Raw genomic sequence first — 25,621 nt, 5'->3', positions numbered from 1 at the left:
TCCTCTTTCAGCCCTCTGGCCAGAGAGGCCTAATGCTGACTCATTCACATGCTCATTTACACTGACCCAGACTTAGTTGATCACATGCCCTAATAAGGACACCTGTCGCTGGGGAAATTTTCCATCGCCTGGCAACTTGTTCAAGACTATTTTCAAGTTTCTTCTAGAATATTCCAACATGGCAGCCAGCCCTCTCCTCCATGGATTGGTCTAATTCTCTTTCGATAGCCATCGCTGCCTCCTGCAGCAGTGAGTTCCATAGTTTTGACTACGTGCCGTGAGGAGAAGTGCCCTCTTTTATCTGTCCTGACTCTTCCAACCTTCAGCTTCCTTGAATGCCCATGAGTTCTTGTATCTGAAGGTATCTGAAGAAGTGTGCGTGCACACGAAAGCTCATACCAAGAACAAACTTAGTTGGTCTCTAAGGTGCTACTGGAAGGATTTTTTTTTTTACTATGGCAGACCAACACAGCTGCCTACCTGTAACATGAGTTCTTGTGTTGTGTTATGTGTTGCATGTTGTGTGTGTGTGAGAGAGAGAGAGAGAGAGAGAAGCTTTCCCCCCTATCCACTTCCTCCGCAACATGCATGCTTTTGTAAACACCTATCGTATCTTCCGAAGTCTCACTGTCTCAAGGTCATGGGTTTGAGCCCCACATTGGGCAAAAGATTCCTGTATTGCAGGGGGTTGGATTAGATGACCCTCATGGTCCCTTCCAACTCTACAATTCTGTGATCTACCCCTTACTCGCCTTTTCCCTCTAACCAAAAGAAGCCCCAAACACTGCAACCTGTGTTGTTCCATCTCCTTGATCTTTTGGGTTAGTAGCTGTTACAGCCATGTTGCTCCTCCAAACCCAGAAGCAGAAATGCTTCCAAACACCACTTGCTGAAAACCACAGGACGGAAGAGTGCTGTTGAGCTCCTGCTTGTGAGCTTCCCAGAGGCACCTGGTTGGCCAATGTGAGAACAAGATCCTAGGTTAAATGGCCCTGATCCAGTAGGTTCCTCTCATGTTCTTATCACAGTGTCAGCCTACCTTACTTCAAAGGGTTGTCTTTGTGGGATATTTACAATGCGTTCAAACCAACAATGCATGTTTGCTAGATAGGCGCATGATAGACACGTGAAGTTCACAGAGTTTCTTCCTGTAATATTCCTAGAAAGGACTCTGAGAGACACTCCGACTGTGCCCTGTTAGGGGGAGGGTGTACGCGCTCCCTCTTCCTTTTTTGCTCTTTCACTTCCTTCCAGCAATGTGAGGACAATCTGCATTTCTGAGTGCCATTGCTCCATAGGTCAGACTCCATCTTAAACTGGACTAAAGTATGTCTTTGTAACGGGATTACCATTTTAAGCCTGCCTGAACAAAGTTGCTGCATCTGTTACATTTCAACAAGTATTCTGAGTGAATAAATATTAATTCTACTTTTTGCAAGTTTGTCTGTGTGATTATTGTTTTAAAGGGGAGAAAAGGGGGAAACGTCAGGAGAATCTGGTGTGCCTTAAAGCAACCTGGATTACTTAAACGAAAAGGCTACCAAAGCTTCCCTTTTTAAGCTGCAAAGGGATGCCCTCTGCTGAACTCACAAACCTGATGAAAGAAGGATAATATCTACTAAATATATCCTCTCTTCGCATCTATACACGTCCCTACAGTTGTGAGGATAAACAGGGAGGGAGGAGAACCATGAATGCCACATTGAGGCTCCTAGGAGGAGATGCAGGGTATAAATATTAACGATCAATCTATCTATCTGACCTCAGGAAATGCAAAAAATAAAATAAAAAATCCTTTCGTGAGCTGTAAAGTAAATTCAGACTTACGAATACTGGCTTGTATCATTTCGTCCGACGTCTGGAGAGTGAAGTTTCTGAACCAGGATCCGGATGATGCAAATAAAGAGGACGAAATTTATCTGTGGGGGAGAGAAATCGAGAAACAAAATTAGAAAAAGGGGACAGGTTAAGTTGACCAAACAGGGTCAACAAACATGACTAAACCGCCACAAGGTCATATGGGGTTAGCTTTTGTCCTCTTCGATACCTTGCCAAGTGGTGCGCAAGATTTTGCCGCACATTCGGTCCAGATGTGTGAGGAAATGTGTGGTAAAACGGTCGTGTGTACGAGCTTATCAAACGGCCCTGCTTCAGAAATATTATTTAGCCCACCACAACTTCATTTTTTTGGTATGCTCAGCATAATAGGAAGACAACAAAAGTCAGACACCGCTCAGAGAGGGACAAGGTAAAGCAAGACAGGACGGCAGCCATCTTGGGCCTGACATCAGCCTGCTTGGGACTTTTGTGTTATGACATCCCAAGTATGATGATGTCAAGCCCACAGAGCACAGCTATGCACATGTCGATGCCATGACAGGTCAAGAGCCTTTTCGGTTAGTCGGGAAGTCGGAGGAGACGGAGAGGTACCAGTGGGAGAGCCAGTGTGGTGTGGTGTAGTGGTTAAGAGCGGTAGACTCATAATCAGGTGAACCGGGTTCGTGTTTCCGCTCCTCCACATGCAGCTGCTGGGTGACCTTGGGCCAGTCACACTTCTCTGAAGTCTCTCAGCCCCACTCACCTCACAGAGTGTTTGTTGTGGGGGAGGAAGGGAAAGGAGAATCTTAGCCGCTTTGAGACTCCTTCGGGTAGTGATAAAGTGGGATATCAAATCCAAACTCTTCTTCTTCTGCCGTTCTACCGTTTACCACAACACACCTAAGGTTAGTGCCCTGGACCCAGAAATCTGCTTGACTGTGTGTTGCTTAATGGACCCTCAACAGGGACTAGCAGTACATGTCTTAAAATCTGAGCCTAGAACATGTACCTATGTGGCCTAGAACCCCCTCCCTCCCCTGGCTGAGACAACTGCCTGGAGCAGAGCATCAGCATGAACTGGACTTGTGAATCAGAAATGATATATTTGGGTTCTGTTCCTGCTAAGCAAAGCACATTCCTAGCAAAACTACTCTCTAGATTCCAGTAGCAAAACACCGGAGGCGATTTCTGCCTCCCCAGAAGCAACAGTGATGCATGAGAAGGCCAGCGAAGGAATGATTTTACAAGAGATGGGGAAATATATATATATATATCCATGGATACATTACCAATATGGAAACCAAAATGGGAGCCTTGATGATCCACCAAAAGGGAGATTCGATTAAGTCCCAACAACTGTAAAGGAATACGAATAGATCAAGAGCTACTTCTTGGGTACAGAGGAAGGCGGTTGAGGAAGTAAATGATATCCTTCAGTTCCAGACAATGTAGGAGGAGCATGCATGTATCTTGCACACGAAAGCTCATACCAAGAACAAACTCAGTTGGTCTCTAAGGTGCTACTGGAAAGAATTTTCTATTTTGTTTCGACTATGGCAGACCAACACAGCTACCCACCTGTAACTGTATCTTAAAGAGGCACATGTGCAGTTCATAGGATGGGACCACAGCTCAGGGATGGAAGCACATGCTGGTAACTCTGCAAAAGCATGTTAGGCCTTCAGCTGAGACCACAGGAAGCTGCTGTCAATTGGAATGGACTATTGTGGGTTAGATGGACCCAGTGGTTTGACTCTGCATGATCTGCTCATGTGCAGCACTGACGAGGCCCGTGGGGCCCCACAGGAACTGAACATGGGCCCCAGAACAAACCTAACACTTCACAATTGCTGCACAATGCAGGGAAGGAAAGAGAGGGATACCGGAAGCTGCCATGGGACCGTCTTGTTCAGTAATGTCTATATTGGGGCCAAGGTTGGGGAACCTCAGGCCCAGGAGCCAAATGTAGCTCTCCGGGTCTCTTCAAGTGGCCCTCAGACCTCTCTAGGCCACATCTCGTCCTTAGACATGCCCTCTCGCTTGAACGTGACAGTGCCTCTTGTTGGCCTGGATGTAGAGCTGTGGTGTGTATACTCAGTAAACTCAGGCTTCCACAGGGTTGGAATCTACCTACAGTCGTACCTTGGAAGTCGGATGGAATCCGTTCCGGAAGTCCATTCGACTTCCAAAACGTTCGGAAACAAAAGCACGGCTTCTGATTAGCCGCAGGAAGCTCCTGCAGCTAATCGGAAACCGCGGAAGCCGCGCTGGATGTTCGGCTTCTGAAAATTGTCCAGAAAACGGAACATCATTTCCGGTTTTTGATTGTTCGGGAGCCGAAACGTACGAGTTCCAGGAATAACACTTGACCCTAGTATATGCATTTTTGTACTTATTAGTTGGCTGGCTAGAGAACGTCATTTGAAAATTCGGAAGAGTGTGGATTTCAAAGGATGGCTGCGCCTCAGTTTGGGTATTGTTTCAGAAAGTGAAAATTAGGCAAGTTTTCTTTTAAATGCAAACTGAACTGGATGTATCTATCTTCCTGTGTGACATACTCAGCGCTGTTGTCTAAATACCACTGCCTGAGGTGGCTGCCTCACTCTGCATAATGCCAATTCTGGGCCCGAGAGGGGCCAAGGAAGGAGCGAGACTCGGAAATCAACAGATACTGAAGTTGCCAGCTCTTCTTGGAAAACAGGAACAGAGCATCTCTTCAACACAAACAAAAAGCTGGCAAATGAATGGAGGGAGTCAGTACTTCTGCAGCCCCTGCCTAGGCGTTAAAGCCCAATTTTACCATCTACAGAGCCCAGGTGCGTAGCAAGGGGGTGGGCCGCCCCGGGTTCCATAATGGAGGGGGTGACAAATAATCAAGAAACAAATTTTTTTTGGAAAAAAATGGAATTTTTTTTAAATTATTTTTTGGGGAAAATGCCTGCTCCAAAGGTCTTATCTTACTATACTAGGGATTATATAGCTATATATGAAATTTCATGCATATCGGTTAATATCTTGACCCTCCTCCACCAAAATAGCTGTTCACTTGGCTGTTTTCCTATGTCGTGAAGGCTGAAATTCCAGTTCAGTGGAGCACTTACTGTTCCCAACCCTAACCCTGTGGAAAGCCATCTAATTAGACTTTAATTTGATTTTGAGATGTTTCTAGGAGGTAATTTAATTATTGTTTGATTTTACACCAATGTTATGTATCTGATGTTAGCCACCCTGAGCCCGACTTCGGCCGGGGAGGGTGGGCTATAAATAAAAGTTTTATTATTATTACTTGTTATTATTCCTTTGTAAGAAAATATGAAATAACTTAAAACCATTTTTGCGGGGGGGGGGGGGAAATCAATGGGGGGGTTGACAAGAAATTTTCTGCACCGGGTATCACCTGACCTTCCTATGCCTCTGGGGGGGTGTGATAATTTTTTTTTGCCCCTGGGCACCAATTTACCTTGCTACGCCCCTGACGGAGCCCTCCTCATCAAACCAACATTTTCTCTGGACACCAGGAAGTGTTGTGGGTGAATTTTGCCGCTTACCTAACATCCTCAAAGTGGATCCGAGTGATAGTCCAGGCAGAGATAAACAAGCTGGGTGCACCTGCCAAGGGAAGATCAGATTCTGATTAGATTTCAAAAGTGTGCCTTGCAAAATATTGTGTGCTCAGTGTCTAGAAAGAAAACAACAACTTGACTGAGATTCGCAGCACAATTCCGTCAAGACACCATCAATGGGGGTTGCAACACTTCTTCATAAAGTTCTGCTTTCAATCTGAAATTTGCATTTGTATTTCATTATTCCCTTTCCTTCCTTCCTTCCTTCCTTCCTTCCTTCCTTCCTTCCTTCCTTCCTTCTCTTCACCCTAAACTCCCAGGGTGGTTTACAACATTTAAAACAACATTAAAAACAATTTAAAACCACTTGGAATATTACAATTTCAATTTCTTTCATTCCCCTCCCCCAAACTGTTGTTTGTTTTCAGCTCTGGATATTCTTTTGTTTCTTTTTGTTCCGGTGTGTTCTTAAATGGGATGATGGGAGTTGTACTACGACAACATTGCCGGGGGGGGGGGGGGGAGAGAGACCGGTACCACACGTCCCTCACCCTCTGCTACGGACTATTTCTGTTCTTGCAAAAACACAGCAACATTTTTCTATATCATAAAAAAGCCATGACGACCGAAGAGGTGGCATACCCCAGCCGATCAGGATGTACCACCAGAAATATTTTTTCTCTGAGAAGAAGGAGATGACCAGAAGCGTGTGAAGGTACAAGCCTTCAACTAGGAGCCAGAAGAAGTTGGCCATGATGCAGTACTGGAAGAAGACCATCGCAGCCTTGCAGCCAACCTGAAATGGAAAGATGAGAACGAGAAATTTAACGGGTTGACCATTTCTGCTTTGTAAGGACGTTGAAGCACATAATGAGTCTCTTTCAACATGGCCTAACATGCATGGGCTTTTTTCTGTAGCCCCCTGACATCATGTACCATGCACAAACCCCATTGTATTTCTGTTTCCCTTCACAGAATCAAAGAATTGTAGAGTTGGAAGGGACCCCAAGGGTCATCTAGTCCAACCCCCTGCAATGCAGGATTCTCAACTCTAGCATCCATGACAGATGACCATCCAACCTTTGCTTCAAAACCTCCAAGGAAGGAGAGTCCACCAGCTCCCGAGGGGGTCCGTTCCACTGTCAAACAGCTCTTACTGTCAGAAAAATCTTCCTGATGTTTAGTCGGAATCTCCTTTCTTGTAAAAGAATCAGACTCTTGGCCCATGTAGCTCAGTATTGTCTACCCTGACCGGCAGCAGCTCTGCAGGAGTTTAGGAAGGAGCCTTCCCCTGCTCTACCTGGAGACACCAGGGCATTTGCTTTATTACTGAGCTGTGATCCTTCCCCAAGGAAGGACGTAATAGGCTTCGGAGAAAGCTGGATCCTGAATCCTGGGCTGGATCTCTACTGACCTGTAAAAACACTATCAAAGGCTATTAAAAAGTTATGTAGCTCTCAATGCAATTTCCCATTGCCGACAGATCGCTGCTGGCGTCACATTTTCATAACGGATTTTTAACATTATATGCGACCAGTGTAGATTCTCCTACTGGATTTTCTTCGCTGCGGTGCCGAACAAGCAGAGCAGGTCTATATGGCAACACAGCAGCAGCCTTTGCACAAATTACCTGGGGGAAACCAGGGTGCAGTTTTTCTCGAGGGGGGTGGGAAACAATCTTGTGTCCAATCTGTTTTATTTTCCACCTGCTGATGTGAACCGGGCATGACGATACCATCTTCTGCCCAGCACTAGGGAAGTCAAGAGCATGAGATGTTGCTGAGCACATGGATGCTGCGGGCCAATGCTTACCAGCAAGGGATGCCTTTTCCTTGCCTGACCCTTCACCCCCCCTGCTATTCTTGACTTTCCTTCCCTTCCCTCCCATTTCTGTCTCTCTTCCCTGCTGTTAACATTTAGACCGCAAGCTTCTAAAAGCAGAGAGCTCTTTTTTTCCTATCTTTTCCTTGCCTGCTTTACCCTCTAAAGATCCATTGATGGTGCTGCATTCAGTGACGGCATCAGCAATAAATAACTCGGAGGTTACAAAAGTGCAGCCCCTTTGGGTGGCCCGGCGAAATCGAAAAGGCCAAAAAAAAGTATAGCTACATCTCCTCCTGCAGATAACGGTTTCTTGCAGGAGATTATAGCATAGCAAGTAAACTCAGAGAACACTGTCCGGGGCACAGAAGGGGGAGATATAGAATTTCATAGAATCCTAGAGTTGGAAGAGACCACAAGGGCCATCCAGTCCAACCCCCTGCCAAACACGAAACACCATCAAAGCATTCCTGACAGATGGCTGTCAAGCCTCCGCTTAAAGACCTCCAAAGAAGGAGACTCCACCACACTCCTTGGTAGCAAATTCCCCTGCCGAACAGCTCTCACTGTCAGGAAGTTCTTCCTAATGTTTAGGTGGAATCTTCTTTCTTGTAGTTTGAATCCATTGCCCCGTGTCCGCTTCTCTGGAGCAGCAGAAAACAACCTTTCTCCCTCCTCTATATGACATCTTTTGATATATTTGAACATGGCTATCATATCACCCCTTAACCTTCTCTTCTCCAGGCTAAACATACCCAGCTCCCTAAGCCGTTCCTCATAAGGCATCGTTGCATTGACTGCAAAACGGCCGGGTTTGCCTGAAATCAAACCGAGAAGCTCTCAGTCTGCGTTTGGCTCGAAGCTCTCGTTTGCCAAGTCAACCGGGTTTCCCGATGGCACCGAAGGCAAGATGTTGTGAGGACCTTTGAGGACAGTCATTGGCCATGAGGAAAAGGCTTCTGGGTTAGTGAGCTGGAGCTCGTGACATTAGCATCTCATCAGAACAGAGCAGGGCTGACGTAACCCCTTCTTTCCCAAGTCCTCCTGCCATCACTGTCGCCGCACGTTCTTGCATTGTTGGTTATAGAGCCGGCCAAAGTTTTAACTACAGAATTGCATCCAGAGGTACACATTCACTGGACATGGATGTTCCACTGAGGTATCATGTCTGTGCCAACACCTGCTGAAAGCTTTTCTATTCTGCCAAGATTATGCAGGCAATAAAAAAACACATCATTCCACAATGGTTAATTGTTTATGGTTCCAGTTACAGGTGGGTAGCTGTGTTGGTCTGCCATAGTCAAAACAAAATCAAAAATTCTTTCCAGTAGCACCTTAGAGACCAACTGAGTTTGTTCCTGGTATGAGCTTTCGTGTGCATGCACACGAAAGCTCATACCAGGAACAAACTCAGTTGGTCTCTAAGGTGCTACTGGAAAGAATTTTTGATTTTGTTTGAATTGTTTATGGTTTTTATAGTCTGGTTTAATGCTTTTATTTTTGCCGTGAACTGTTTTGATATATTCTTTATGACACAGCAGCACACAGATTTTTTAAATAAATAAATAGATAGATAAATAAATAAATAAAAACTAACAATTATTCACATATGTATCCTGCACAACATTTTTTTCTATTCCACTGTTAAAACCATTTGAGCTTTCAATATTGGCAGCGAAATCGGGCACTGGAAAATTTGGAATTTCGAACTCGGGACATCTTTTTCATCAAGAAAGTGTTCCTTATTTGTGACATCTTCAAGCCACTTCTAGCTGCCAAAAATTCACAGTGGCAGCTTACAAGCGTTAACTTAAGCCAATAAATAAATACGTGACTAACTTTTGTGTCTGTAGAGGGAAGCCTGAAAAGGCCCAGCTACCGGGAAGCAAAAAGAAACCGTGCATTGGATGGGTTTGTTGTACAGGACAGCAGGGTTATTTATTATATATAGAAAAAACCAGGAACAAATAACCAGTGACCAGCCAAACAGGACCCAGAACGAATTTAAGGTGGATTGGGTTGCCTGTGTGTGTGTGTGTGTGTGTGTGTGTGTTTTGCTTATATGGCAGACTCCTAATCCTATTCAGGGGTCTGGAAGGTTAGCTTTTTGTTTAAGGGATTCATCTTGGGTGTAATTGGAAGATTTATGTAGCCAATAGTTTCTCCACCCCCCCCCCCACTGCCTGCCCCCAAAGGGTTTCCAGCCCCATTCACCCACTCTTAGCCATTCGCTCATATCTGATTTCAATAATTTCTTCTGACGGTAAGGAAATGTCAAGACATTTAAAAATCCATCTCTCCGAACAGGCAGGCTACGTGAACCGCAGACGTGTGCCCGCCCCCAATATGTCAGTCTTTCAACAGCACTCGCCCCAAATCTGTGGAGGATGCTGAATGGATGTCACATGAAAAACAGCCACCTCCCCCCAAATATTCATTTTTCTTCAAAGAGTTTTATCTATTTTTGGGTTATTTATTCCCTCCCTCCCCCATTTGTTCTCTAAATATTTTGTTTCCAACACAAACATTTCAGGCACACCGCACGTTTAAAGCACGTTTAAGGCACGTGACTTCCCCCCCCAAAAGAAATCTTGTAGTTTGTTAAGAGCCCTGGAAATTGTAGCTCCAGGAGGGGGAAACTACAGTTCCCAGGATACTTTGGGGGAAGTCATGTGCTTTAGCTGAATGGCATGCACCTGCCATTTATTTCGTGAGCTACTCCCAGTGTGTGCCTCTTTTCAAAAACCAAAACCTCAGCCAAACTGTCTCAGCAAGATATTACCATAAATGTGTGGAACTCAGAAAGCCCCTATCTGGGTAAAAACAAACTATGACAAACTGGAGATACAAGCGCAAATATGTGGCTGGTTAAAGAAAAGCAAATTATGAAATTTAACCCAAATTGCCTTTCTGTGGCCCTTGCCATGATGCACTGCACCCAATCCCTCGTGTCAGTGCAGATGTTTTAAAAACGGGGGTCACATGTTTTCTTTTTCTTTTCTTTTTTGCATACTGGCCATCTGGTCGCCACATTCTGCACCAGCTGCAGCTTCCAAACCTTCTTCTTCTTTGGCGATCACTCGTAGCCGAGTAAGATTGTCTTCCATAAACACGGTTTTCACAATGAGTCCATAAGTGAGTGTGGAGGCCAATTCTGGATCCACACGTCCTTCCACAGTGTGGATATTGGTTTCCGGGTGGGAATTGATCATGGTGTGGATTTGACAAGTATGCCTTCCTCTTAGCATGTTTCTCCCTTGCGTCCTGAGATGGACTCCTGGATGGTTAATTCCAGTCAAAGACGACTATGAGGTTGCGGCACTCATCTCGCTTTCAGGCCAAGGGAGCCGACGTTTGTCCACAGACAGCTTGACGGGTCATGTGGCCAGCAACACTAAGCCGCTTCTGGCGCAACAGAACACTGTGATGGAAACCAGAGTGCACGGAAACGCCGTTTACCTTCCTGCCGCAGCGGTACCCAATTATCTGCTTGCACTGGTGTGCTTTCGAACTGCTAGGTTGGCAGAAGCTGGGACAGAGCGACGGGAGCTCACTCCATCATGGGGATTCGAACTGCCAACCTTCTGATCAGCAAGCCCAAGAGGCTCAGTGGTTTAGACCACAGTGCCACCCGCGTGGGAGAGGTGACCAGATGGGGTGGCACACTTGGTCGAAATTCCAAATCTGCCCATGGGCCTAAAAAGATCGGTGATCCCTGATCTACCGCAACGTCCTGTTTGCAAGACCTCTAGGGGTCTCTTTCAAAACCATCTGAACCAGTGATCCTCACCATTTGCTATGGGCAGTGATTTCCATAAGTGAATTAGATGCTTAAGAACAGAAAGCAGAACTGAGCAAATGACAAACACCCCCTTAGTCTTACGTCTTCTTCTGGTGGTTCTTTTAAAAATTAATTTCACATATTACCCCACCCTGTCTAAGGAGCTTAGAGGAGTTGACACAGGTTCCTCCCCAGGAAGTCTTCAATCAAAACTTCCTGCATGTTCTTTCTACTCGGCTCCTGCCCAGGTACTTATAATTCTGCCTTTGTAGCTCAATACACATTTTCTTAGACTGCAAAACAACACCGGTAGACACACAACTCCGCCTTTGATGTTGGTGATTTGGCCTAGTTCCACTTGGCAAACAGATAGCAGCCCCAGAAAAGGGCTAAAAACAACTGTGAGTGATTTGCAGGAATAACACCGTGAACAGGACAATAGCTTCCATTCAGGGCAGCTGATGGAAGGGGATTAATTCTATTTTTATCTGGTTTTCGAAACCTGATTTGACATGTGAGCCCAGCAGGTCAACCTTCGCTGGCATCAACAAACCAAGTTCACAGAGGGTAGAAAAAGCATGGGCCCAGCAAGTGTGATGAAGGGTGGAAAGGAGGGGTTGAACCGGGGCACAGGAGTGGGTCTTAAAATATGAACAATATAAGAACTCACTCTGAAATTAACCTACAAGTGGTATCTAACACCAAGAAAATTAGCGCTAATATGCCCAGGAACTTCACCAAAATGCTGGAGAGGGTGCACCTCCACAGGCACATACCTCCACATGTGGTGGGAGTGCGCCAAAATCCAACTATTCCGGACAACAACCATACGAGAAACAGGTAACATAACCAAGCAAGTGCTAGAAATCACCCCAGAATTGGTCTTACTAAACATCTTCCAAGACAATAATGCCCACTTACACCACAAAGAACTCATAATCCACCTACTCTCAGCAGCCAGAAACATCATAACCAGACACTGGAAAGACCTGTCAGGAGTAAGCATGGACCAATGGTACCAAGTAGTATGGGGTTCAACTCACATTTCTGAAAAATCTTAAGGAAAGGGAGCAGTTTCTACTGTTTGCAGACAGATAATCTAATCAGCCAGTCACATGTCCTGGGGAAACAAACAACCTCCCTCTGCAGCACATTCAACAAAGGAGGGCGGGGCTGAAAGGGAGCCGGGACTCTTATCTCTCTCCCGATCTCTTGCTGCTCAGCTGCTCAGCAGGGTCCTTTCAACACCCCCTTTTCTCTTTGTAAAATAAAAGGCACAATCTGCTTTTGGCCCCTGGGCAATTTAGCTCCAGGGACCACCATTCGCTCCATAAGACGCACAGATATTTCCCCTTACTTTTTAGGAGGAAAAAAGTGTGTCTTATGGAGCGAAAAATATGGTATGTTTCCAGCTTATTGCTGATTTTCATCATTTTTTGAAGGTTTTAAATAGCTGTGTTTTATACCAGTTCCCCCGGGTAACTTCATTGCCTTATCCTTTCTGTACAGCATTTTCTAAAAAAGATTAAAGTTGCATATAAATTTTAGGGGGGAAAAAAACAGGGCCAGGAAAAGTGTGGCAATGGAAAATGGATTTGTTTCACCTGGTACTGTTCCAAAAGTTAGGTGTGAGAGTGTATCCAGGTCTTACAATGATACTCAGGTGGTTTGGCCCTCAGCAAATAACACTTCCAAGGGTTTTCTGGGGGGAGGGGGCAGTGATAGCTGGTGCTCAGTGGGAATTGTGGACTGGAAAACTGGGAGGAGCCAACAGTAGGTGGCGCTAGAGCCAAGGACAAGGCAGAGCCAACTCCTACTTTCGTCTCCATCCTCTTCCCTGCTGAATTCTGCACTAAGGAAAAGGAAGCTGCCCCAAACCCTAGACTGGTTGCAAGTAGGAAAGTGGGCAGGTGAGGGCTGGCTGAGGGCAGACTGAGATTTGTGGGGCCTTCCACCTTCCATTGCTTGAGGGATCAACGGCTGTTTCCCCGTGAATGAAATCTTGTAGTACAGCGGTGCCTCGCCAGACGAAATTAATTCGTTCCGCGAGTGCTGTCGTATGGCGGAAATTTCGTCTTGCGAAGAACGGTCGGAGGAAGGGCGGTTTGACGGGGGGGGGGGAATCGCAAAACGTTTTCGTTTTGTGAGTCATGGCCATAGGAAACTTTGTCTTGCGAGTCACCCTTTCGTTAGCGAATGCCTTCCGTCTTGCGAGGTACCACTGCACTAAATCAGGCTTCCTCAACCTCGGCCCTCCAGATGTTTTTGGCCTACAACTCCCACGATCCCTAGCTAGCAGGACCAGTGGTCAGGGATGATGGGAATTGTAGTCTCAAAACATCTGGAGGGCCGAGGTTGAGGAAGCCTGCGCTAAATAGAGTTAATGATGGTCTACACTGCAGGGGTGGCCAACTCCCAAGAGACTTCAGTCTACTCACAGAGTTAAAAGCTGGGGTTCAGGTCAAAGTTGTTGAGTTTTTCCAGGGAGGAGGTAAAATGTTGAGCTTTTTTAAAGGGGAGCCAAGGACCCAGGTGGCGCTGTGGGTTAAACCACAGAGTCTAGGGCTTGCTGAATCAGAAGGTCGGCGGTTCGAATCCCTGCCACGGGGTGAGCTCTTGTTGCTCGGTCCCTGCTCCTGCCCACCTAGCAGTTCGAAGGCACATCAAAGTGCAAGTAGATAAATAGGTATCGCTCCGGCGGGAAGGTGAATGGCGTTTCTGTGCGCTGCTCTGGTTCGCCAGAAGTGGCTTTGTCATGCTGGCCACATGACCCGGAAGCTGTCTGTGGACAAACGCCGGCTCCCTTGGTCTATAGAGCGAGATGAGTGCCGCAAACCCAGAGTCGGACACGACTGGACCTGATGGTCAGGGGTCCCTTTACCTTTAATGATCTACCAGTGATCTACTGCAGACATCCAGTGATCTACTGGTAGATCACAATCTACCTGTTGGACATGCCTGGTCTAGAGGCAGTGTAGGTAGTGAGGAAGATACAGGGATTTATTTTTTTTGGGGGGGCTTCTTCTTCTAACTGTGTGTGTGTGTGTCTGTGTGTGTGAGAGAGACACCCCCCTCCTTACTTGCCGTCTTCTGTATATGATTTCTTCCAGCTCGCTGCCGTTGTGAAAGCAGAGGGGGCAGCAGGAGGAGGATGAGAAGCCCATAATATGAATCAGCACGGACTTTATTAATATAATCGGTCTTTTTCATAGCATTTATACGGATGACTTTTACAAGACCGCTTTCAAAACAGCCGCATTCTCCTAGGAGACCGTCAAGGCGGGGAAACAGTCCTCAGGAGTGCTACGTGACGCCGCAGCAAAACATGTTATTGGGGCGAAAGGGTTCCTTAGGGTGCCCAAACGCTTGCCCAGTCTTCGGTGCCGTGCTCTGCAACTCTACATTAGTCTGTGCTTTTGAAAAGTCACCAGCATTTTAAGAACGTAAGGATAGCCTTCAGGATCAAGCCAGCATCCTATTCTCACATTGGCTAACCAGATCCCCCAGAACAGAAACCTGCAAGCGGGGTCCCAGCACAAGAGCCCTCCCCCCCCGCAGTTTCCAGCAGCGTTACAGCCTTCCAACCGTGGATTGCAATGTGAATTTCTCCTCATATGCAACTTTGCCTTGTGCACACCTTTCCCCCTAATATAACAAATTTTGTACGTTCTTTTCAGTGACATATAGGTTTTCAAAATATGGCCCCAATTAAAACTGTCAACCAGCCAGAGGAATCCTTGCACCAGTTGTGCATTGCAGCGGATGAAAAGGAGCATTAATTTACAAGCAGGAAACCCAAGCATCATAGAAGCATAGAGTAGGAAGGGGACCCTGAGGATCATTTAGCCAGGGGTATAGCAAGGGGGGCGTAGGGGGCGGGCCACCCCATTTTCCATAATGGAAAGGGTGACAATTATCAAGGAACAATTACTGCTAGGGTGGTTCATAAAAAAACTTTTTTTAAAAAAATGCCTGCTCCAAAGGTCTTATCTTACTATACTAGGGATTATATAGCTATATATGAAATTTCATGCATATCGGTCCCTGTGTGGGAGAACCAGTCATGCTGCCTTAAATCTGCCTCTGCAGCCCTTTTCAGGCAAGCACACAGATAATAATAATAATAATAATAATAATAATAATAATAATAATAATAATTTGTTTATACCCCACCCATCTGGCTGGGTTTCCCCAGTCACTCTGGGCGGCTCCCAACAAAAGATTAACAACATGATAAACATCAAACCTTAAAAACTTCCCTAAACAGGGCTGCCTTCAGATGTCTTCTAAAAGTCAGAGAGTTGTTTATTTCCCTGACATCTGGTGGGAGGGCGTTCCACAGGGCGGGCATCACCACCGAGAAGGCCCTGTAACCTCACTTCTCGCAATGAGGGAACTGCCAGAAGGCCCTCGAAGCTGGACCTCAGTGTCTGGGCTGAAGGATGCGGGTGGAGACACTCCTTCAGGTATACTAGGATGAGGCCATTTAGGGCTTTAAAGGTCAGTACCAACACTTTGAATTGTGCTCGGAAACGTACTGGGAGCCAACTGGTAGGTCTTTCAGGACCAGTGTTATATGGTCTCGGTGGCCATTCCCAGTCAAGTTACGAGAGAGGAAAAATGGAGCATGCAAGACTAGCAGAGAGGGCACCCCCACCCATCCCTGAATGCTCCCGGCAGAAGGCACGACTGACCGAGCCAATGAAGCAGTGGTCGGACTCTCCGCTCTCAAAGAGGATGACGTCCTTGATGAAGACGGCGATAGCTCTCATGATGAAGGACATGAAGAGATGCATGTGGATGTAATTCCGAGTGCAGTGGAGTTTCCTGGATGAGAGAGAGAAAGAGAGAAATGAGTCTTTCGAAAGGGGCCCACCACGCAGAGAGAGACTGATTGAAACTGGTTTAAGAGCCAAGGGCAGGGGCCAGCAAACTTACCAGGCCTCGGGCTGGTTTCTCCAGCGCTGATTGTGTGGCGGGCCGGGGGGGGGAGCGTGCACCCATATGCATTTGCACATGCTATTTCCGGCGCACTTCTGGCTCGGCGGAGCACCAGAAATAGCTTGCGCGCATGCGCAAGGGCCTCCTCAGACCTGGAAGTGCGCCGGAAAAAGCGTGTGCGCATGAAGTGGGCAGCTGCGCTGCGCCGGTAAGAGTGGCTGGTGGCAGCAGGCGGTGGCGGCAGAAGGCAGCGGCCGCAGGGCGTATAATTGAGTCCCTCGGGCCGTATCCGGCCAGCGGGCCTTAGTTTGGGGACGTCTGGCCAAGGGGCACGTCGGCTCTCTTCCCCTCCCTCAAGTTTCCCGTGTGTGTCTCTTACCTGAAGAAACACAGAACCACCATGGCCGCCGTGAGAGCAACGAGGGACAAACTGTGCCCAATGGTGTACCCAGTCTTCACAGTGCCGTAGAATGTGTTCTGTCAACACAGAAAAGGGAAGCGAATAAGAGCGTGTTTGCCTATTCGTTCGTTCATTTTGTATCCCGCTTGTCTGCCAACAGGCCCTCAAAGACGCTTACAATGTTTTCGATCGCAGGGCTGCAGCTCAGGGGTAGAACACCTGCTTTTCACGCAGAACATTCCAGGTCTGAGCCCCAGGGTTGGGCCAATACATTTTGGCACTTGAGGCAAACTACCAGGGAAGAAGGAGTGAGCGAAGAGCTACGCCAGGAACAAGGGAGGAATAAACATTGGGATCTGTTGCTTCTGTGGATCCTGCCACCTGAGGCGGTCACTTCACCTGACAATCTCCACCATCTCCAGGTATGGTTGGAAACATCCCTGTAGGAAACCCAGGAGAACTGACGCTGGTCAGTGTAGACAACACTGAGGTAGATGGAGGCAGTTTTTGATGTTCAGTTAAAATTTCAACTGCTTCTTTCATCTTCCCTTATCTCCCAGCTTACTTCACCTTCTCCCCATCCCAGTACCTCAGCCTTCACTTCAGGACGTCAACTGCTGTTACCTATCGCTCGACAGATTGTACACCTATATCTCCCTCAGTATTTTGGGAGTCAGTTAAAGAAACTCCATGCTACTAGTCTCTAAGTCAGGGTGGATAACCTATTTCAGCCTGAGGGCCACAGTCCTTAGTGGAGAATATTCTGGGGGCTTCTTGTAGAAAGTACAAAAGCAGATGAGGCCGAGGTATCTGTGGGAAGAGCAAAGGATGTGACTGTTTTCTTTGTACAGTGGGTTGAGTTCCAGCCGCACAAAAGCCAGTGGTTTCTACACAAACACGGCCCTTTCTTCTGTCCTCCTTCAAGGCAATAAAGAAGCATAGTCACAGTTCTAGGACACATGCCAACAAGGCAAACACATCTGACAGAGGTGTGGAACTGAAGCCATTTCCCAACCCAGGCCACCGGCGTTGTCACTCTCACAGCGTCAAATGCGGTGTTGTGCCAAAAGCTTCCGGAAACTGAATGTTTGGCTTCTCTCGGCAACCCTACCGAACCTGACCTTGCTTCGAGTTTACTGACCTGTTCCACCACGTTTGTGGCGTTGGGATCATACCCACAGGCTGCGATGTATGGAGGGTACATTTCAGACCAGCCTTCGCTGGTACAGTTCCTGCTCACATTACCTAGAGGGGAAGAAAGAAAGAGGGTTGCAAGGCTTGATGGCTACAGAGTTGGGTAAGAATCTCTGGGAATTACATATGTCACTTGATCGTTTGCCTTTTTTGAAGGGTGTACATAAAATAAACCCCACAGAGTCTGAAAAAATAAAAAGTCGTCGTAAAAACAGAAAAGTATCTATCTATCTATCTATCTATCTATCTATCTATCTATCATCTATCTATCATTTCTATCCATGCTGGAACGAGACTGTTTCTGCCATGTGCCCCAAGTTCACAAAGTGGGTACCTATTTCGGGAGGGATTTCCAAAAGTTGGACCGTCAACACCAAATGCACGGCTTCTAGTAGTTATGAGCTGGATGTCTGAGCTAGAAATTACTTCACAGAGCTGCAATTCCCAGAGTTCCCTGTGCTGAGGAAAAGATTGCTCAGCCTCTTTGCAAATTGTAGCCTTGTGAGGGGAACAGGGGTCTTTTCACAACTCTTAGCACCATTAACAAGCGACAGTTCCCAGAATCCTTTGGGGGAAGCCATGATGGTTTAAAGTGGTATCAAAGTGCTTTAAGTGCAAGGTGTGAATGTGGCCTGAGTGTGCAACTTGGGGAGGGGGGAGGGGGAGAGAGAGCCTACCGCAGTGCCAGAGTTTTGTGAGGGGCGGGGGGAAGCAACAAGTTACCACTTCCCAGCTTCTCAGAGGCATTTCTCCATCTTTTAAAAAGGTATTTTATTGATTTGTTAACCAAAAAAAGTGCAAACATAACAAAAAGAAATAATAAAAAACGCAAACCACAGCCTGGAAGGACTAAAGTACAAAGACGCAGCACAGCTCCAAATAAAGTATTGACTTGTACAAAAAACCTCTACAAATAATAAAGATATACAAAAAAAAGCATTGTTTACTTGTGAGTTCCATCATTACTGAGAATAAAGGTTCTGTATAGTCTTAAATGTGCCAGGCATTTGCATTTACTGGTGGCAACGAACGACTATGTACCTCAGTGTTCTTATAAGAAATAAAATCACGCCATCCATCTCTCTATCTCTGTCAGAGTTTCCCAAACTTGGATCTCCAGCTGTTTTTGGACTACAACTCCCATCAGCCCTAGCTAGCAGGACCAGTGTTCAGGGAGGATGGGAACTGTAGTTCAAGAACAACTGGAGACCCAAGTCTGGGAAACCCCGGTCTATATGGTCATTCGAGCTCTGCCCTTTTGATATTTTTAGTTTATGAGATACCTTTTCAAGAAGGGCAATTTGCCAAAGCTTATTGCTCTATATCTCACTCATTATGGGATGCAGCAGGGGACACCAACCTCTCTGGGCCAGTTGCCCCTTTTGGGATGTGGAGAAAAGTCTGTGGGTGCCAGTCACAAAATAGCTACTGTATCCAAAGGAACTACGCAAAAGCATTTGACTGTGTCGACCACAGCAAACTATGGCAAGTTCTTAAAGAAATGGGAGTGCTGGATCACCTCATTTGTCTCCTGAGAAATCTCTATGTGGGACAAGAAGCTACAGTTAGAACTGAATATGGAACAACTGATTGGTTCAGAATTGGGAGAGGAGTATGACAAGGCTGTATATTGTCTCCCTGCTTATTTAACTTATATGCAGAATTCATCATGCGAAAGGCTGGACTGGATGAATCCCAAGCCGGAATTAAGATTGCCGGAAGAAATATCAACAACCTCAGATATGCTGATGACACAACCTTGATGGCAGAAAGTGAGGAGGAATTAAAGAACCTTTTAATGAGGGTGAAAGAGGAGAACGCAAAATATGGTCTGAAGCTCAACATCAAAAAAACTAAGATCATGGCCACTGGTCCCATCACTTCCTGGCAAATAGAAGGGGAAGAAATGAAGGCAGTGAGAGGTTTTACTTTCTTGGGATCCATGATCACTGCAGATGGTGACAGCAATCACGAAATTAGAAGACGCCTGCTTCTTGGGAGGAAAGAAATGACAAACCTAGACAGCATCTTAAAAAGCAGAGACATCACCTTGCCAACAAAGGTTTGTATAGTTAAAGGTATGGTTTTCCCAGTAGTGATGTATGGAAGTGAGAGCTGGACCATAAAGAAGACTGATCGCCGAAGAATTGATGCTTTTGAATTATGGTGCTGGAGGAGACTCTAGAGAGTCCCATGGACTGCAAGAATATCAAACCTATCCATTATGAAGGAAATCAGCTCTGAGTGCTCACTGGAAGGACAGATCCTGAAGCTGAGGCTCCAGTACTTTGGCCACCTCACGAGAAGAGAAGACTCCCTGGAAAAGACCCTGATGTTGGGAAAGATGGGGGGCACAAGGAGAAGGGGACGACAGAGGATGAGATGGTTGGACAGTGTTCTCGAAGCTACCAACATAAGTCTGACCAAACTGCGGGAGGCAGTGGAAGACAGGAGTGCCTCTTTGTGACCCCATGGACCAGAGCACGCCAGGTACTCCTGTCTTCCACTGCCTCTCGCAGTTTGGTCAGACTTATGTTGGTAGCTTCAAGAACACTGTCCAACCATCTCAGCGTTTTCTGCAACCCTGCAAATGTTGGCATCCATTTGTCTTGGGAGACAATGAAGGAGTGCACTTTGGAGGTGAAGTCAAACTGCTGGAAGGTTGCAGCGCCTGCGCTGGCTGCGGAGAGCGATACAGGAGAGACATGTTTTGTTGCAGCTAGGGCAGAGGAAGGCGTCTGGTTGTGCTGCTGCAAATGCACTATGGCATTTCTTCTCTCTTCCGCTCACTGTTGCAGATGCACAACCTGACTTTCTGCCTCCATGCACCGTGGCAGTCATTTGTATTATTTGTATAACTGTATTATCTGCAAAGCCATTTGTATTATTTATCTGTCCTTTTACGACCTAAATTTGCAACCTGCCTTTCTGTCCAAAGATGCCCCCAAATGCCAAAGTTTGCAAATGCGGCCAAACTTTCTGTGCAGCCCAGGCGCATTTCTTAATTCTTAATAACACCGAATCCCCAGAAACTCCTGCTGGGTTATATGAACTGCCCACATTTTGACAGCACCGTAACAAGTACTCAGCCGTGCTGTGCTTTGTTTCTCTAAGTGCTTGGCGTATTAGCTCTGCTGTGTGGGTTTGGCTATCAATAGGCAACTCGCCTAAATGCAATTTCTGCCTCTTCTTAAAGCTCATCCTCTCCGTGACGCCTTTGTTCTCCTGTTCCTTACACTTGACTGAAGTGCCCTCCCATTGACAAAAAGTTTCGCGCCCCTTCCGCTCACATTGATCGGAGATTTGAAACAGATTCTGCTCCCTTTCTGGATTCGTCTGCCTTTCTTATCTAGCGCTTTCTTTGAACCCCAGAATATTTCCGTGCCCCAAACTCTGGAACGCCATGGGAATGGTTGGAACATGCGCAGAGTAGAAATGGCTCGGCTGGTGGGGCAGAGCTGCAATGCTAGCTTCCCACCAGCAGGGGCAGTGGTGCTTATTGGGAGGAAGAGGGGAAAGGTGGCAGGGAGGTCAGCATCCTGTATCCAGCTGTGGAGGCAGAGCTTCTCTTCTCTCCCTGGCAATCACTCGTAGCCGAGTAAGATCATCTTCCATGAATATGGTCTTAACAGTGAGTCCTTAAGTGACTGTGGAGGCCAATTATGGATCCACACGTCCTTCCACAGTGGGGGCATAGGTTTCCGGGCGGGAGTTGATAACGGTGAGGGTTTGCCAAACATGCCTTTCTCTTAGCTCTTTTCTCCCTTTTGTCCTGAGTTCGCGCTTCCATGATGCCTTTGGTAGAGGCTTTTCTCCAACTGGAGCACTCACAGGCCAGTGCTCCCCAATTATCGACGCATATACTGCATTTTTAAAGATTTGCCCTGAGAGCATCTTTAAGTCTCTTTTGTTGACCACCGGTATTTTGCTTTCCATTCATAAGTTAGAAATAGAGTAGTTACTTTGGAAGACGATAACCAGGCATCCAAACAACACAACCAGTCCAACGAAGTTGATGTTGCAGAATCATTGCTTCGGCACTGGTGATCTTTGCTTCTTCCAGTACACTGGCATCAGTTTGCCTTTCTTCATATTAGGTAAAGGTAAAGGGACCCCTGACCGTTCGGTCCAGTTGCAGACGACTCTGGGGTTGCGGCGGCGCGGCGCTCATCTCGCTTTACTGGCCAAGGGAGCCGGCGTACAGCTTCTGGGTCATGTGGCCAGCATGACTAAGCCGCTTCTGGCGAACCAGAGCAGTGCACGGAGATGCCGTTTACCTTCCTGCCGGAGTGGTACCTATTTATCTACTTGCACTTTGATGTGCTTTCAAACTGCTAGGTTGGCAGAAGCAGGGACTGAGGAACAGGAGCTCACCCCGTTGCGGGGATTCAAACCACCAACCTTCTGATCAGCACGCCCTAGGCTCAGTGGTTTACACCACAGTGCCACCCACATCCCTATTTCTTCATATTAAGCTGGTGCTTAATAGATTTTTATATCTGTGTATAGTTTTACCTCTATCACTTGTTTCATTTAATAATAATAATAATAATAATAATAATAATAATAATAGTTCCCCCCTCCCCATGTTTTTAGTGGTTCTTATTTTTATCTGTAAGCTGCCTGGAGCCTCATCAGGGGAAAAGGCAGGTTATAAATCATAGAATCTTAGAGTTGGAAGGGACCCCAAGAGTCATCTAGTCCAACCCCCTGCAATGCAGGAATCTCAGCTAAAGCATCCATGACAGATGGCCATCAAACTTCTGTTTCAAAACCTTCAAGAAAGGTGAGTTCACCCCTCTTATGGGTGTCTGTTCCACTGCTGAACACCTCTGACTGTCAGAAAGATTTTCCAAATGTTAAGTCGGCATCTCCATTCTTGTAACTTGAAGCCATTGCCTTGAGTCCTACCCTCAAGAGCAGGAGAAAACAAGCATGTTCCATGTGTCAGCCCTTAAGATATTTGAAGATGGCTATCATATCTCCTCCCAGTCTCCTCTTTTCAGGCTAAACCTAACCAGCTCCTTAAAGGCTTAGTTTCCAGATCCTCGGTTGCCTTCCTCTGCACACATTCCAGCTTGTCAACATCCTTCTGGGCACCACAGTTCAAGAAGGATACTGACAAACTGGAACGTGTCCAGAGGAGGGCAACCAAAATGGTCAAAGGCCTGGAAACGATGCCTTATGAGGAACGGCTTAGGGAGCTGGGTATGTTTAGCCTGGAGAAGAGAAGGTTAAGGGGTGATATGATAGCCATGTTCAAATATATAAAAGGATGTCATATAGAGGAGGGTGAAAGGTTGTTTTCTGCTGCTCCAGAGAAGCGGACACGGGGCAATGGATTCAAATCACAAGAAAGAAGATTCCACCTAAACATTAAGAAGAACTTCCTGACAGTGAGAGCTGTTCGGCAGTGGAATTTGCTGCCAAGGAGTGTGGTGGAGTCTCCTTCTTTGGAGGTCTTGAAGCGGAGGCTTGACAGCCATCTGTCAGGAATGCTTTGATGGTGTTTCCTGCTTGGCAGGGGGTTGGACTGGATGGCCCTTGTGGTCTCTTCCAACTCTAGGATTCTATGATTCTTAAATTGTGGTGCCGAGAATTGGACACACTATTCCAAGTGTGGTCTGACTAAGGCAGAATAGAGTGGGACTATGACATCTGTTGATTCAGCCTAGAATAGCATTAGCTTTTTTTCCTGCTGCATCACACTGTGGACTCATGTTCAGCTTGTGGTCCACCAAGACCCTTAGATCCTTTTCACAGGTAATGTTCTTAAGCCAGGTGTCCCCCATCCTATATTTGTGCATCTGGTTCTTCCTGCCTAAGCGCAGAACCTTACAATTGCCCCCATTGAAATCCATTTTGTTAGCTTGTGCCCAGTTCTCCAATCCGTTAAGGTCATTTTGAATTCTGATTCTGTCATCTGCAGCATTAGCTACCCTTCCCAGTTTGGTGTCATCTGCAAATCTGACGACTAAGAGCCATTAATAGCTGCCTCCTTCACGAGCTTGTCCAATTCTCTTTTTGGTGGCTATCACTGTCTCTTGTGGCAGGGAGTTCCATAGTCTAACTATGGGTTGCATGCTTTCTTTTATCGGTCATGAATATTCCAACATATCCTCAACCTGGAAATTCAAGAAGCATTATCAGAGATCAAGGAGATATTCCAACACTTAAGGAAGCTATGAAGTTGGGCTGGTGAGGGGAGTGGCCTAGGGGGGAGAAGGGTGTGGCTCAGGAAGGTATGTGGCCTGGAGATATTCCCAAGGGCCAAATACAAGTGGCCTGGAGGGCCACATTTGACCACCAGAATTGAGCTTCACTAACCCTGTTGTGAAGGAATGACTCTGTACAGTTCATTTTGCCTGACACCGCAGCTGAATGGGATGAAAATGACTTTCATATCCCAACTGCTCTATTCTCCACGGAATTGTTGGCTTGCTTCACTTGGCGACACTCCGAGTTCCGTGTTTACCCAGCATTCCCCTGAAAAATGTAAGCAAGAGTCCAAAACGTATCACTTTTTCTCCACGGGAACGGCTTGACGATGATGGAGACGGCGGCGAAATTGTAAGGGACTGTTTATGTTTGCTGCCTCGTTTCTGGGAGGCGGCGTGATTGATTCTGCCGGGGCAAAAAGCAGAAAAGAGAACAAAATGATCCGGGATAGAGAAGGGGAAAAAAAAAACCCCTCCTGTACGTGGTCCAACATAGAAATGGAGCTAAAGAGACAGCAATCAATTTTGTAATAAGTGTTCCTGGCCAAGAAACGAGACCAAAACCCTGATTTGGTCGGAAAAATAAAAATAAGAAGTCCCTTCTTGGCATGTCACATTTTTTTTTTCCATGGAAAAGAATTAACGCTGGAGAGTGTTTTGGTAATACGAAGACAGGAATCCGTCTTATGCTGAGCCAAATGGTCAGATCACTGGTCCATCGGGATCAGGGATGTCCAAAGTCCGTCTCGGGGGCCTAATCTGTTTATCTCCTGGGGTAAAATCCTAAAAAAAAAAAGCTCAAAAACTTCAATCCTTAATCACTTAATCAAACCTGGCCCTCTTTGAAAAACGTTTGGGCACCCCTGATCTAGATTAGTCGTATCTGCTCTGGCTCTCCGGGGCCACACCAGATGTTTTCCACCACTTGTAATCTGATCCCATTTTAACTGGAGATGTCAGGGACTGAATCAGAGACCCTCTGCAAGTAGTCCTCTCTAACACTGAGCTCAGGGGTAGTTCTTGCGCTGCCCTCTGGACTCCCAACTCCCATCATCCCCAGCTGGAATGGCCAATGATCAGGGGAGATGGGACCCTCCAAATTAGACTACTGCAATGCATTGCACGTGGGGCTACCTTTGAAGACTGTTTGGAAACTACAGCTTGTGCGGAACATGACAGCTAGGAAAGGAAAGCATGAACAGATAATCTGGACCATATAAACTGACCTGAATGCATTGCCTGCCTAGCAGTTTCTGCACCCAATTCAAAATGCTGGCTTTGACCTTTAAAGCCAAATACTGCTCGGGACCTTAAAGGACTGCCTCTCTGCACAGAAAGATGCCATGACCCAGAGTTCATTGTCTGAGACCCACCTTCTCTGTGTTCTACCTCTAAGGGAAGTCCAGAGGATGGTGATGAGAGGACATGCCTTTTCCGTGGTGGCCCCATTTAGGGAATGCTCTTCTCAGGTGGCTCACCTGGTGCCAAGCTTGTCATCCGCAAAGACATTCCCCCTTTTTCTGGGCAACACCAATGACATGGCATCGTACAGTTAAAATTGTTTATAATTAGGCTTCTGTGATCATTTTGTTGTATTTTGGCTTGGTTGCAAACCACTTCCAAACTTTCTGAGTGGGAAGCGGTGCACAATTTTAATAAAGACCCGATGGAGAAGAGTTGCTCATTAGGCATGACACTCCTGTGTAGATTCTGCTTGGTGTGATTTACCCCTGGTGGCTACTGTCAATTGCATACTTTCCTCTAATTCCAAAATTCAGGCTATGCATGCCCTTACAGTCGTACCTCGGAGGTCAAACGCCTTGCGAGTCAAATGTATTGGCTGCCGAACGCTGCACACCCAGAAGTGAGTGATCTGGTTTGCGAA

General features: G+C 46.6%; 1 protein-coding gene across 1 annotated transcript in view; it reads right to left on the bottom strand.

Annotated features, from left to right (window-relative positions):
* The window catches only part of VIPR1 (vasoactive intestinal peptide receptor 1), a 110,530-nt gene that overhangs the window by 13,453 nt on the left and 71,456 nt on the right, over positions 1-25,621 (bottom strand). Inside the window, exons 4-10 of the mRNA XM_033165998.1 lie at positions 17,466-17,569; positions 16,304-16,401; positions 15,678-15,810; positions 6,024-6,177; positions 5,367-5,427; positions 3,108-3,174; positions 1,828-1,919 (exon numbers count right to left, since the gene is read on the bottom strand). Coding sequence (XP_033021889.1) covers positions 1,828-1,919; positions 3,108-3,174; positions 5,367-5,427; positions 6,024-6,177; positions 15,678-15,810; positions 16,304-16,401; positions 17,466-17,569 — 709 coding nt within the window. The remainder of the gene's footprint in view (positions 1-1,827; positions 1,920-3,107; positions 3,175-5,366; positions 5,428-6,023; positions 6,178-15,677; positions 15,811-16,303; positions 16,402-17,465; positions 17,570-25,621) is intronic.

This window comes from Lacerta agilis, chromosome 12 (assembly GCF_009819535.1).
Source record: "Lacerta agilis isolate rLacAgi1 chromosome 12, rLacAgi1.pri, whole genome shotgun sequence".
Taxonomy (NCBI): domain Eukaryota; kingdom Metazoa; phylum Chordata; class Lepidosauria; order Squamata; family Lacertidae; genus Lacerta; species Lacerta agilis.
Note: the sequence above shows the minus strand (reverse complement) of the source record. Positions and strands in the feature narration are given on the sequence as shown.